At 44.8% G+C, this 12,692-nt stretch overlaps 1 protein-coding gene across 1 annotated transcript in view; it reads right to left on the reverse strand.

The window, feature by feature from the left end:
* Window positions 1-371: 371 nt before the first annotated feature.
* LOC144953345 (uncharacterized) overlaps window positions 372-12,692 on the reverse strand; it is a 172,905-nt gene continuing 160,584 nt past the window's right edge. Inside the window, exons 11-16 of the mRNA XM_078883906.1 lie at window positions 7,675-7,739; window positions 6,798-6,883; window positions 6,325-6,419; window positions 4,842-5,566; window positions 2,987-3,416; window positions 372-506 (exon numbers count right to left, since the gene is read on the reverse strand). Of these exons, the coding sequence (XP_078740032.1) occupies window positions 372-506; window positions 2,987-3,416; window positions 4,842-5,566; window positions 6,325-6,419; window positions 6,798-6,883; window positions 7,675-7,739 (1,536 nt within the window). The remainder of the gene's footprint in view (window positions 507-2,986; window positions 3,417-4,841; window positions 5,567-6,324; window positions 6,420-6,797; window positions 6,884-7,674; window positions 7,740-12,692) is intronic.

The following is a 12,692-nucleotide window of genomic DNA, read 5'->3' on the forward strand; positions in this document are numbered from 1 at the left end:
TGTTTCAGCCGAGGACGGCTGGAATTTTATCTACGGGGGAGGGTGGTGTAATGCGGGCGTAAAGGGCTTGGCGGATGTGACGTCATGTGAGGGAGGAGTCAGGGTCACGTGAGAGGGAGATGGTATAGCGGTGAGACAGGAAGAGATCGGGGCAGTCGGGAAAGGGAAGAATGGAGACTGGACGAGGGTGAGGCCACGGAGGGCGAAAGCTGGGAGCAGCGAGTGCAGCCGGAGAGGCTGCGTGTGAGAGACAGCAGCGAGGCTGCTAGGGGCTACAGCAGCCAGCCTGGAGCTGCAGAGCAAGAGGGCTACGGGAGCGACAGCAGCCGGAGGGGCTGCGTGTGGGGGAACAGCAGCAAGGCTGCTAGAGGCTACGGGAGCGACACGAGGAGACCAGCAAAGAGGCTATTGGCGGCGACGGGTGCGGCAGCAGCGTCGGCGCCGAGCGGAGGGTCTGAGAGTGAGTCAGCCGTGTGGGAAGAGAAGACGAACCCAAATAAAGGACACTGGACCAGACATCGTGGTCGAGTCCATTTATTACACATTTAACGATTATAAACTTATAACCATATTCACGGAGGCAAGGTATTATAATATTATTAGAATAGTTGGATTCGAATAATTGTAATTAGATTCTAATCTTGCATATCCTATACAAGGTTCGCATATTCACTTACCATATGTACGACCACAGTGTGAGAGATTAGCATGATGTTAATGTAAGAAATAAGCATGTAACTGTAGAAAAGGAGGTTGACTCTCGAGCCACTCCATTACATCCAGCCATCTCTCGGGATCCAACTGCATGGAGTCGAAGGTGGAAACTTCTTCAGGACTCATAGCAGCACCTTGAATTTCAGCTTTTGATTTCAGTGTCCTATCATTGTGGACCTTCTGATGCATGTTCATGGTTGATGACTGTGCAAATGCCTTTCCACACACAGAGCACAGGAATGGCTTCACGCCCGTGTGTGTTCTTTGATGAGTTTGAAGAGTTGATGAGTCTGCAAATGTCTTCCCACACACAGGGCACAGGAATGGCTTCTCGCCCGTGTGTGTTTTCTGATGGTCTTTAAGAGTTGATGACTGTGTGGGAAGACATTTGTGTGTTCTCTGGTGTCGCTGAAGATGTGATAGCCATGAAAATGCCTTCCCACACACAGAGCAATTGAATGGCTTCTTGCCTCCGTGTACGTGGGGCTGTGGAGAGCGTCTCTACTCCATGTGAGCGTAGTAATAGCAGCGGTGTTTTCGAGTCAAAAGTACGCAATCGACCTCGATTTAAAGTGTTTAGCGTTGATTTTGTTAACTGCTAAAAGAAGAACGACACTTGCGTCTAAGCGAGACGCAAAAAAATCCGCTAATTTGACGACGAACACGTTTAAGAGTTTATCCGCGAAAATAGACACTTACTTGGAGATTCACGGTATTTCGATGTCTGGAACCCGTCTGAAGATGTCGCCACGAACTCTCCCGACGCAAAGTCGCCTAACTGTCGACAGCAATTGTGCTCGCCAGGCTGCGTTGTCTCGCGGTTGAAGGGCGATCAGCAGACAAAGGATTGGATCCCCTAGGATCCAATCCTTTGTCTTTCAGGATATTTGCATTCGATTGTTAATTTTGGAAGTTGCAATCTGCATGTATATTAACATAGCGAAGGGTAATGTGTCCATTGTGCTTCATGCATGAATATGTAAGTGCATCTCAGTGTGTAATTGTGCGCTTATTTTGAATAAATGGAAAAAATTTGGCCTCGATTTAAAGTGAATGCAGAGAAATTAGCATGTGACTTTAGAAAAGAAAGAGAGCGGCCTTCTCGACGAGGGAGTGAAACCCCTTTTACAGCGTTACAATGGATAGGTTGTAGTTCATAGGTTATAATATTATGTTTCACAATGATAGAGCTAGACAATATCAGAGTTGATCAAATGCGACGATCAAGGGCCTCAATCGGGTGAGTTTGATCAGAGGCTTTAATCAAATGCGTCATCCCATCACGGAACACCACCTCCCTGCGTATATCACAGCAACAGAAGCAACTACAACAGCAACAACAGCAGCGACAACAACAGCAGCAACATCACATTTCGAGGGCGACGCAGCTACTTCCGATTCTGCTGCCCAGCTGTTTGTAGTCGGGACGTGCTCTCGCAGGAAACCCACACGTCTTTGGAAATGATTGCGATGATCATGTCTGAGCTGAGAATTAAGTCACTCAAGATTACGTTGTTTAACCATAACTTTAGGTAGGTTAGTGTCATCGGGGCTCTGAATACTACTCATGAATGAAATCACACTCCTGTATGACCAACATTGTACTAAATTTGGTTGATCGAGTAGAACAAGGCACGTGCCACGTCCAGACGAATTCTTATCAACAACAGTGTCCTTAAATATGATGCTAAAATAAATGTTAACACTGGATTAAACGTGCACCTCTTAACCCCTCCCTCGCATTTACGACTAATGATGTGCATTTGCACATAACATACATTCAAGCACAATAAAATGCTAATACGACCATGTCCTGGAAACCATGGCAAGGTCATCCCATGAGGACTGCCTGGATGAAAACCAGCATAAAAGGGGCCCATTGTGGGGCCGGCTATGCTAATGACATAGTCCCATGTGTGTGTGATGTGAGGTCTCCTGGCAGCGGCATCTGCTGCTCAGTTTCATTCCCCAGCTGTGGTCCCAGTGGCACCGTCTCTCTGGGGAACCGTGTGGTGTGTGTAGCGAGTATCACGGGGTGGGTGGGTAGTGTGGGGATAGTGGTCACGATGCACGACCACCGCCACCACCCCTACTGGGCGGTGGACATGCCATCACAAAGCAGCACGCGGCGGAGGAGTGAGGCGATCGCTCTCGCCACTCGAGCGAGGCCCCCGCGCTTCCTCTTCTTTTCGTGCATCTCCACCTGCACCTCTTCCATCTTCTCCTCCTCCATCCCCTCTTCTTCACCCTCCACCACCATCTTCTCCTCTACCTCCTCCTCTTCCTGCGCCACCTCCATCTTCTCCATCTTCTTCTCCTCCGCTAGCACCATCTCTTCCTCATTCATCTCCTCCTCACCTTCCGGAACCACCATCTCCACCACCGTCTTCTCTTCCTCCTCTACCACCATTGTCTCCCCTTTGTCCGTCGTCTTCATGTCCTCCACCACGACCATCTGTTCATCCTTTGTTGTCTCCTTGTCCTCCATCTCCGTATTGTCTTTCTCCTCTCCCTCCGTGTTCTCCTCCATTGTCACCATCACAATCTCGTCCTCCTTTGCTTTCTCTTCCTCCGATTTCTCCTCCTCTGTCTCTACCTCATCCTCCATCATCTCCTCCTTCACCTCTTCCTTCGTCTCCTTCTCCTCTGTCTTCACTTCAAATGCCTGGACGAGTGAGGAGGAGGGCTGTGCTGGCTCAGATCTGTGAAAAGACAACACGACACCGTTCCACCTTCTTGCTACGGGAGACATCGCCATCTCCCCATCGTCCGTGGGTGGAATGTGTGGCGGATTAATTCGAGCTGAATAGAAACAGCAATAACGACATGGCCAGTGAGTGTTCTTAGTATTGCTGCTGTCATTCTCATGGCGCCAGGCTATCCTTGAGATAGGTGCAGCTGTGTCTCACACAGACTGCTGTAGTTTCACAGAAGTGGGTGGTGTTGCTGTGCAAATTTAGCTGAATAATTTGAAGTGACATTTTTTTGGTTCTTTCGTTAAAGTCACGTAGGTATAAAATATAATAAATTAAATTACAACGTTTCGATTGCAACACAAGCAATCATCATCAGGTGGGAAAACCACAGCAAGAAACTTTCTTGCAATAACGACATGGCCATCGAAACGTGATTTAATTTAATTTATTTTATTTCATACCTACGTGAATTTACCGATATAACCAAAGAGTATGGATCCCTGTAGTGACTAAAACTTCAAATCTAGATTGAAAATGTTCTATATGTATATTCTAATTGACCCCTTGCACATAATGTCCTAAGCATTTCAAATGGCATCGATAGAGATGCTGAACGTCCACTGTGACGGAATGGGTGTAGATCTGTGTGGTCAATGCAGCAGCAATAATAGCCAGGGCGGGAAGCAAGATCTGAACTGTAAGCGGTGAAGAATGAGTGCACGACCATTTGGTCGCTTCAACACATCCACGATTTCAAAAAAGTGTCCCTCAGTGATTTGTGGTCGAGAGAGCCACCTCCCTTGACGTCGAAGGCATCTCAGAGTGCATTGCATGCGATGAGCCTCTCGCATCTCTCATCTCATCGCGTTTTAAATTGAACACCCCTCTCAGTGGTAGCTGTCGCTGTGCATTACAAGGCGACTTGGCAGCTGGCCTGGAAACAGGCGATAGACAGCGAACATCTCACGGTGGAAGGAGGGTTACATGGTGAAGATATGCCCACTTCGTTACGTGGTCTAACCCAGAAACCAGTTATGAAAAATAAATCTGTCCTCAGTATAGCGGAATGTACACGTGGGGTTTGCAGTGTCTGTGAATTTTGAGAGCGCGACAGGGCTTGAGCACCTGTGCGTCACAGCAACATTGACCTGGGTTTGATTTCCACGTTTGGCCACATTCTCCGTGTGGATTATGCAGCCCTCTGTTCTGGGAAAGTTCTGCAGCTTTCTCCCTGTTATTGAACCCACGCAAGCAATGCAAATCGTTCAATTTGGATCGCAAACAGTAGCAACTTTCTTGCAAAATGCGAGCAAACTTGGCAGAATCCTCCTGAAAAAAAGTTTTGAGACCGAGTAAGGCTGATGCTGCGTGAGAAGCATGGCAATAAATAACAATAATAAACACACAGGGCGCACACGCAGAGTGGTTTACCGTGGCTCAGCGACTCCGGAGTTTGCTTTATCTTCTTGGAAGCCCTCTTCTCCAAAGATCAGAGCTATTGGGCCCCACACAGGATTGGAGGACGTGGTTGCGGTGGCGGCAGTGGCAGCGGTGGTGGTGCTGCTGGTGGTAGCGGTCTGGAGCCATTGTCGCTCGATCTTGGCGAGGCGCTCCTCCTCCTCGAGGCGCTTTTGCTCCACAAGACGCTTCTCCTCCATCAAGTGCTCCTCCTCTTGACGCTTCACCTCAACGAGGCGCTTCTCCTGCATGAGACGTTTCTCCTCGAGGAGCTTCACCTTGCGAAAGCGCCTCTCCTCAAGACGCTTCTTCTTCTTCTCGAGACGCTTCAGCTCTATGAGACGCTTCACCTCAAAGAGGCGATTCTCCTCCATGAGGTGCTTCTCTTCCTCGACCCGCTTCACATCTATGAGGCGCTTCTCTTCCTCCAGATGCTTCTCCTTGAGACGCTTCACCTCGCGAAGGCGCTTCTCCTCCATGAAGCGCGTTTCTTCAAGGAGGCGCTTTTCCATGACGCGTTTCACGTCGTTGAGGATTTTGTTTCGAAGGCACTTCTGCTCCGTTTGGTGCTTCAACTTGGCGAGGTGCTTCACCTCATTGGGGCGCTTCTCTTCCATTGTGCATTTCTCCTTCGCAAGGCGCTTGTCCTCCTGGAGACGCTTCACTCCGCTGAAGTTCTTCACCTCCCCAATGCTCCTCTGTTCACGCGAAGATAAGCACATGACCATTTAGACATGCGCACTCAGGACAAAATCCATTCTCGCAGGCACACAAACATGGACGGACACATATACAAACAAAAATGCATACTTGCACATCTATGTACGGATGCAATAATGCGCATTAACTCATGCAAACATGCTAGCACACGTATGAATATACACCATCACCTAATGTTATCAAAATACATGTTATATCCTCATATTCTCACAAATACAATACACGCACTTAATGCGATTTCATGGCGATTGTTGGCAACAATCATCACGGGCAATAGTTTCCACAGAATGTTCCATTGTAAAGATCTGGATGCCCATGATCTGGACAAATTTTATTGCAGCACCCATAATGGGCAACTGGAATGGCAACTTCCAATCAGCTCACAGACATAATTCATGAGATTGCATGATATCATTCTGTCTTCATTGGTAATGAATGGCGACTTCATTTGCCTGCACGAGTGGGATATGGCATTACGTGATGGTGGAGAGATGGAGTGATGGTGTTGGGAGATGGTGTTGTGATATAGAGAGGTGAAATTGTGGAATGTTCTGGAGAGATGGTGTCGTGATGGTATTGACGCATTGAGGCTCTGTGACGGTGTATTGAGTTGGTGGTGGTGTGATGAGAAAGGTGACGTGAAGAGATAATGTGAGTTGTAGTGATGCTTTGGTGCAATGGTGTGGTGAAATGGTGTGAGAATGTGGTGTTTGACCCCCATGGACCTCATACACACCTTTTGGGAGGGATGCTCGTAGCTTTGGCCTGGGAAAGGGTCCACTTCATCCATAATGTCCCCCCACGTGGTCGACTGGCGCCATGACTCCCGGGCTACGGAAAATAAAATTAATTCAAAGGACGAGTAATGTCTTAGAGAACGAAGCACGTGGAGATTCACACAACTAATTCTGAGATCCCTGTAATTACCTCTTAACACATAACATGACCTGCTGTTGAGAAATATTAGTCACATGGCAGTAAAACATTACAAGTCATATTTTTGTAAGCATGTTTAGATCATCAATTTCATAAAGTTGAGACCCCCGTTTAAACCAACATGGCTGAAACGCAGCTCTAAATCCATGCTGTCTGCTACACTTGAACGTTTACCTCTTCCCATCACCACCAAGCCACGTCCACTAAAATAAATTAATCAGGGAGCTGCCTCCTCATCATAAAAGCCACGTGATGCAGGTAACTGGGACTTACCATCATAGTCCTCCAAGATGTCAGCCCACTTGCGTTGTCTGTCCATGTTGTTGGGAAGGAATAGTTTCTGTTTGATGTTGGAGGGTCTGGGGAGATTGTAAAAACGCTCAGATTTAGCAACCTTTTGAATCACTCATCCTCTCAATTATTACATATTTGACCACTCGCTGTACCAATCAAATCACTCACTCGCTTGTTTGCCCACTCACGCGTGCGTCAGATCACTCACTCATCCACCCACGCGAACATGTTTAATCCAACTGCCTATTGCATTAAACATAATCGCCAGACATAACCGTGATGTTTAACCTCTAATCCAGACAAGCATGTTGATGCACAGCCTATTTGTTATTAATCGACTGCTTGATATAGCCCCCCCCCCTATGTCTTGTAGGTCATTGGGGTCAAATGACCATATTTAAATTATTTGTTATAACCCGAGAATGACGTCGTAGGTCACGTGATGTCAGAGGTACCGCCCATGTGGCTGTGACGTCACAGATAGGAGACGTCTATGGCAGCAGCTAGGGTCTGAACTAAAAGGCAGACTCCTCCCCCGTGTTGGATAACATTCAATACATGCAATGCAGGGCACAATTATGCAGGCAATCAGAACACAATAATTATAGACATGTTAATCATATTATATGAGATTTAAACAGGTTAGTTATGAACGTTTTAAAAGTTAACTTGCTTTGGGTCTAAACAATGACAGTAACAGTAACATATCAGAGCATGCCAAGTAACCTAACTAATAGTCCTAATTTGGTTGCAGAAAATCCAAATACCAACATATTCAAAAATAAGGAAGCTTTAGTTTGTAGTCAAAACGTGCAGTAAAATAAACATCACACATCGTCAACAGGGACGCTCTCACCTCGTTGAGGATTCGCTCTGCAAAGGCTTCTTTTGCTGCTGCTCACTCGTGCGCATTCCTCTCGACTGCGGGTGGAGGCGTGGCTATGACGTAACAGAGGTGACGTCACTACAGCGAGGCTCCGCCCCCACGCGCTTGGCGGGCGAACCACGTGGTGCAGTGCGGGTGGTGTGCGTCACCGGAAACAGCAGAGTCCTCGGATCGACATTAAACATTTGCCCCCTCGCTTTGTGCTGTCTTTGATGTCGCCGTTACTGCGGCGAGGACTGAAGCGATGCCTGGCCATCAGGCCTGGCATATACCTAGGCCTCAGGCTTCATATTTGTTCGTAGTTATTTTTTGTTTAATTGGAATTATTAACTTGCATTTCATTCATTACATTTCAAGCGTATGAACACCATCCCATTGGTTTTTTTACTTTTAAATTCAGGTTTGTAGTATAGTTATTGATCTGTAGTTATATTTAAGTGAGTGAGGTGGTTGTACTAAGTGTGCATTTGAGTTCCATGTAAATTATTATTGTGTAAAGGATGTGTCTGTGTGCACCTATCCTGGCAGTGGTAATATGGGCTTTTTATGATTAAGTTGATAATGAGATTGTTTATTTGTGTGTGTCTGTTATCTACGTCTGTGTCAGGTTACATATCTATGTTTGTACCTGTGTGTGTTTGTTATTTATGATGGGTGGTGATGATGTTTCTTGATAATAGATGGTGGTGATGATGATGATGGGTGGTGATTATGAAGGGTGGAAATGATTCTAGATTTGAAGCTTTCGTGACTGCAAGGATTCATACTCTTAGTTCTTTCGGTAAAGTAACGTAGGTAAAAAATTAAATTAAAATTAATACAAATAAAACAATAAAAATCACGACGTTTCGGAGGCAACACAAGCTTCCGTCTTCAGGTGAAACCGTCACAGCAAAATATCTGTACCTTATATAGTGATCAAGGGAGGAGGAGTTATGAAGTGGTCAATTACTGATTTTGTTATACTGCTGGGTGGGTAAATGAATCAGATACGATTAAGCCGCTCTTTGTTATGTTGTTTGTGCGCAAGTCACTGTGGGATGAATGGACTCGTGGTCAGGGACGTGTTGCGCAAGTAACTGTGGATGTACATAATAGAAAAGGAGCGGAAATGCTCATGTTTATACCAGTGTTGGCTGCCAATAAAGAGTACTGTTAAACGTTAGGGATGTTAACACTCGGTGAAGTAAAATAGTGCCTGTCAGATAAGATGGTCCAAAAATGTGTAATTAAATATTTTTTGCATGGTTGATAACATCTTTCTATTGATTACTAAGTTTGTACCCATCATCACGGTTGAAATTATGTCTGTGACTTTACCGAAAGAACTAAGAGTATTAATCATTGCAGTCACGAAAGCTTCAAATCTAGAACTAGTTAATAATGTTATTGTATAGCGTTATAATGTATAGCTCATAGGTTATATTGTTAGAGTTCACAAATTTAGAGTTTACTATAACACTAGTTTACAGTAATTTGTAGATTCTTCAAATGTATATGTGAATGTTTTTAAGTTACCATTGTTGAAGTTCATAATGTTAAAGTTCACAGTGTGAGAATTTACAATGTGAGAGTTTACAATGTGAGAGTATATCCAAGACGTCGATCGATGGGCGTTGGTCTGGTAGGTTCGATCATAGTTTTTTTTTTTTATCAAAGACGTTATCCCATCACGGGACACCAACATGTTGCCGATATAACAGTAACAGAAGCAACTACAGCAGCTACGAAACCATTCGATGGCAAAGCAGCGACTTCTTCAATCTGAGAGTTTGTGGCCTTGCCCTGTTCTCGTGGGACCCGACACGGATTTGGAAATAATTGCTATAATCATCATCATGTCTGAGCTGGGATGAGCGACTAATGTTTACTTTGTTTAATCATAATTGTGCGTAGGTTAGTGCCATCGGGGCTTAGTGAATACTACTCATGAATGAACTCATACTTCTTTCGGATCGAAATTTGAAATCGTGTTGGTAGAACAAGTCGCCTGCCTTTTCTAGACAAATTGTTATCTTCAAGTGCATTCGTAAATATACTGCTAAAATACACAGCATAGGGAAGGCTGCCTTGTTGGGGAGATGTAGTTTGGGTAAGGCGCTGTGACCGGTTGATGACACGGATTCTGAAACAATGGAGTTAAACACTCGCTGCTTGGCCCCGTCGACAGCAGCGAAGGCTGTCATATACCGCCCCATTTACGAACTCTCCCGACGCAAAGTCGCCTAACTGTCGACACAGCAATTGTGCTCGCCAGGCTGCGTTGTCTCGCGGTTGAAGGGCGATCAGCAGAGCGACGAGTCGAGCGTCCAACGTCATCAAGTTCCCTCTCGAAATGGCATTGAGCTCTGCTTCTGAGCCGCCTCATAACTCCCCCCCTAAGATCCAATCCTTTGTCTTTCAGGATATTTGCATTCGATTGTTAATTTTGGAAGGTACAATATGCATGTATATTAACATACGGAAGGGTAATGTGTCCATTGTGCTTCATGCATGAATATGTAAGTGCATCTCAGTGTGTAATTGTGCGCTTATTTTGAATAGATGGAAAAACTTTGTCCTCGATTTAAAGTGAATGCAGAGAAATTAGCATGTAACTTTAGAAAAGGAAGAGAGCGGCCTTCTCGACGAGGGAGTGAACCCCAATAGGTAATATTATTTTACAGCGTTACAATGGATAGGTTGTAGTTCCTTGGTTATAATATAATGTTTTACTATGATAGAGCTTAACATGTGAGAGTCAACAATATCAGAGTTGATCAAATGCGACGATCAAGGGCGTCAATCGGGTGAGTTTGATCAGAGGCTTTAATCAATCAAAGGCGTCATCCCATCACGGAACACCACTTCCCTGCGTATATCACAGCAACAGAAGCAACTACAGCAGCAACAACAGTAGCGACAACAACAGCAGCAACATCACATTTCGAGGGCGACGCAGCTACTTCCGATTCTGCTGCCCAGCTGTTTGTAGTCAGGACCTGCTCTCGCAGGAGCTCACACGTCTTTGGAAATGATTGCGATGATCATGTCTGAGCTGAAAATTAAGTCACTCAAGATTACTTTGTTTAACCATAACTTTAGGTAGGTTAGTGTCTTCGGGGCTGTGTGAATGCTACTCATGAATGAAATCACACTCCTGTATGACCGACATTGTACTAATTTTGGTTGATCGAGTAGAACAAGGCACGTGCCATGTCCAGACGAATTCTTATCAACAACAGTGTCCTTAAATATGATGCTAAAATAAATGTTAACACTGGATTAAACGTGCACCTCTTAACCCCTCCCTCGCATTTACGACTAACAATTTGCATTTGTACATAACACACATTCAAGTACAGTAATTTGCTAATACGACCAAATTGTCATTCTAAAATTTTAATGCGATTCTTACCCTCGACCCCCCACAGTTCACATATCCGACCGTCATGTGTAGAGTTCCATTATAATACTTCTAATGAAATTAAAATACCGTACCTCCGTTTATGGTGGTATAAATTATAAATCCAGTTGGTAGGTTTTTTTGTCGTTTAATGTTTAGTGTTATTGTTTATAGTGTTATCAGTTTACATGTTTTAAGTACAGGTGATTCCCGGTATACTTCGGTATTCTGGACCTGAATGTTGCGACACGATTCATAACGAGGACCTTTCCCCACCAGAGCGCAATCCACTAATGAAAATAACACGGGGCGGCGGGAACACGTGCTTCCATGGGCAGTGGGGGACAGGGCATGGTTGTATTGCCTCCAGGTGCCACCGGGTATGTCCCCCAAGTTGCTCCGCCCATGGCGGGGTCAGGTAGAGGTCATAGAGGTGGGTGATGTAAAGACAGTGCATCAACTAAGGGACAAGTGGTGACAACATGATAGAGTTCGAGAAGGGAAGGCGGGACCATGTGTGGGCGGAGGTTCACGCCGAGAATAAGAGAGGGGGAGGAACGAGGTTCGGGGCTGTGTTGGCAGGGATTCGTGTCGAGGCTGGTTGCCGTCTCGTCGTAGTTGCTATATCGTGACGCCAGGGTCCTAAGCCGCGTTAATGGCTAAATAAAAGAACCCTCTGCAGTGTGAGTCCGGAGTCATTACAATAGTAACGATTCATTATTTCACGGGCTAATATTGGGTTTGTGCGAATATTTAACATTCACACTGAAAATTGCTATTTGATGCCATTGAGATGGAAAATTAATCCAATAGTGGACAGCTTGATCCTAATCCCACCAAAGTGTTATTCAAATAATTTTAATCCCATCCTGATCCTGCACCTTCCATTTCACATATTCCACCCTTGGTTCGCACGTCCGTATTACATACATACATTTTACATACAGACATATGACATACAGACATGTTACATACTCACGAGCATAGTGTGATTCTTAGAGGACCACGGTGTGAAGCTAAGAATATCAAATGAGATTCGAATATCACTGTAACACTAGTTTATGATAGTATTTTATAGCTCAATGCGATTATAATTATTAGTATGCGATTATAATCCCATACCTCCAATTATGTGGTTCTGCACTATAACAGTTAATCGTATTTTAAAGCGTAACAATGGCTAGGTTGTAGTTCATAGGTTATAATATTATATTCCACTATGTTAGAGTTTAACATGTGAGAGTTTATAATGTCAGAGTTGATCAAATGCGACGATCAAGAGCGTCAATCTTGATCGACGCAGAAGCAAATACAGCAGCAGCAACATCACATTTCGAGGGCGACGCAGCTACTTCTGATTCTGCTGCTTCCGCTGCTCAGATATTTGTTGCCAGGCCCTGCTCTCGCGGGACCGCACACGTCTTTGGAAATGAATGAGATGAAGATGTCTGAGCTGATAATTAATTTAATAAAAAGTACTTTTCGATTTAAAGCTTTCGTGACTGCAGGGATTCATCTTCTTGGTTCTTTCGTTAAAGACACGTTGAAGAGAAGTAATAAAATAATAAAAATAAAACATAATAAAATCATTATTATGTTAAAA

Source organism: Lampetra fluviatilis, chromosome 74 (genome assembly GCF_964198595.1).
Source record: "Lampetra fluviatilis chromosome 74, kcLamFluv1.1, whole genome shotgun sequence".
NCBI classification, from domain to species: Eukaryota; Metazoa; Chordata; class Hyperoartia; order Petromyzontiformes; family Petromyzontidae; genus Lampetra; species Lampetra fluviatilis.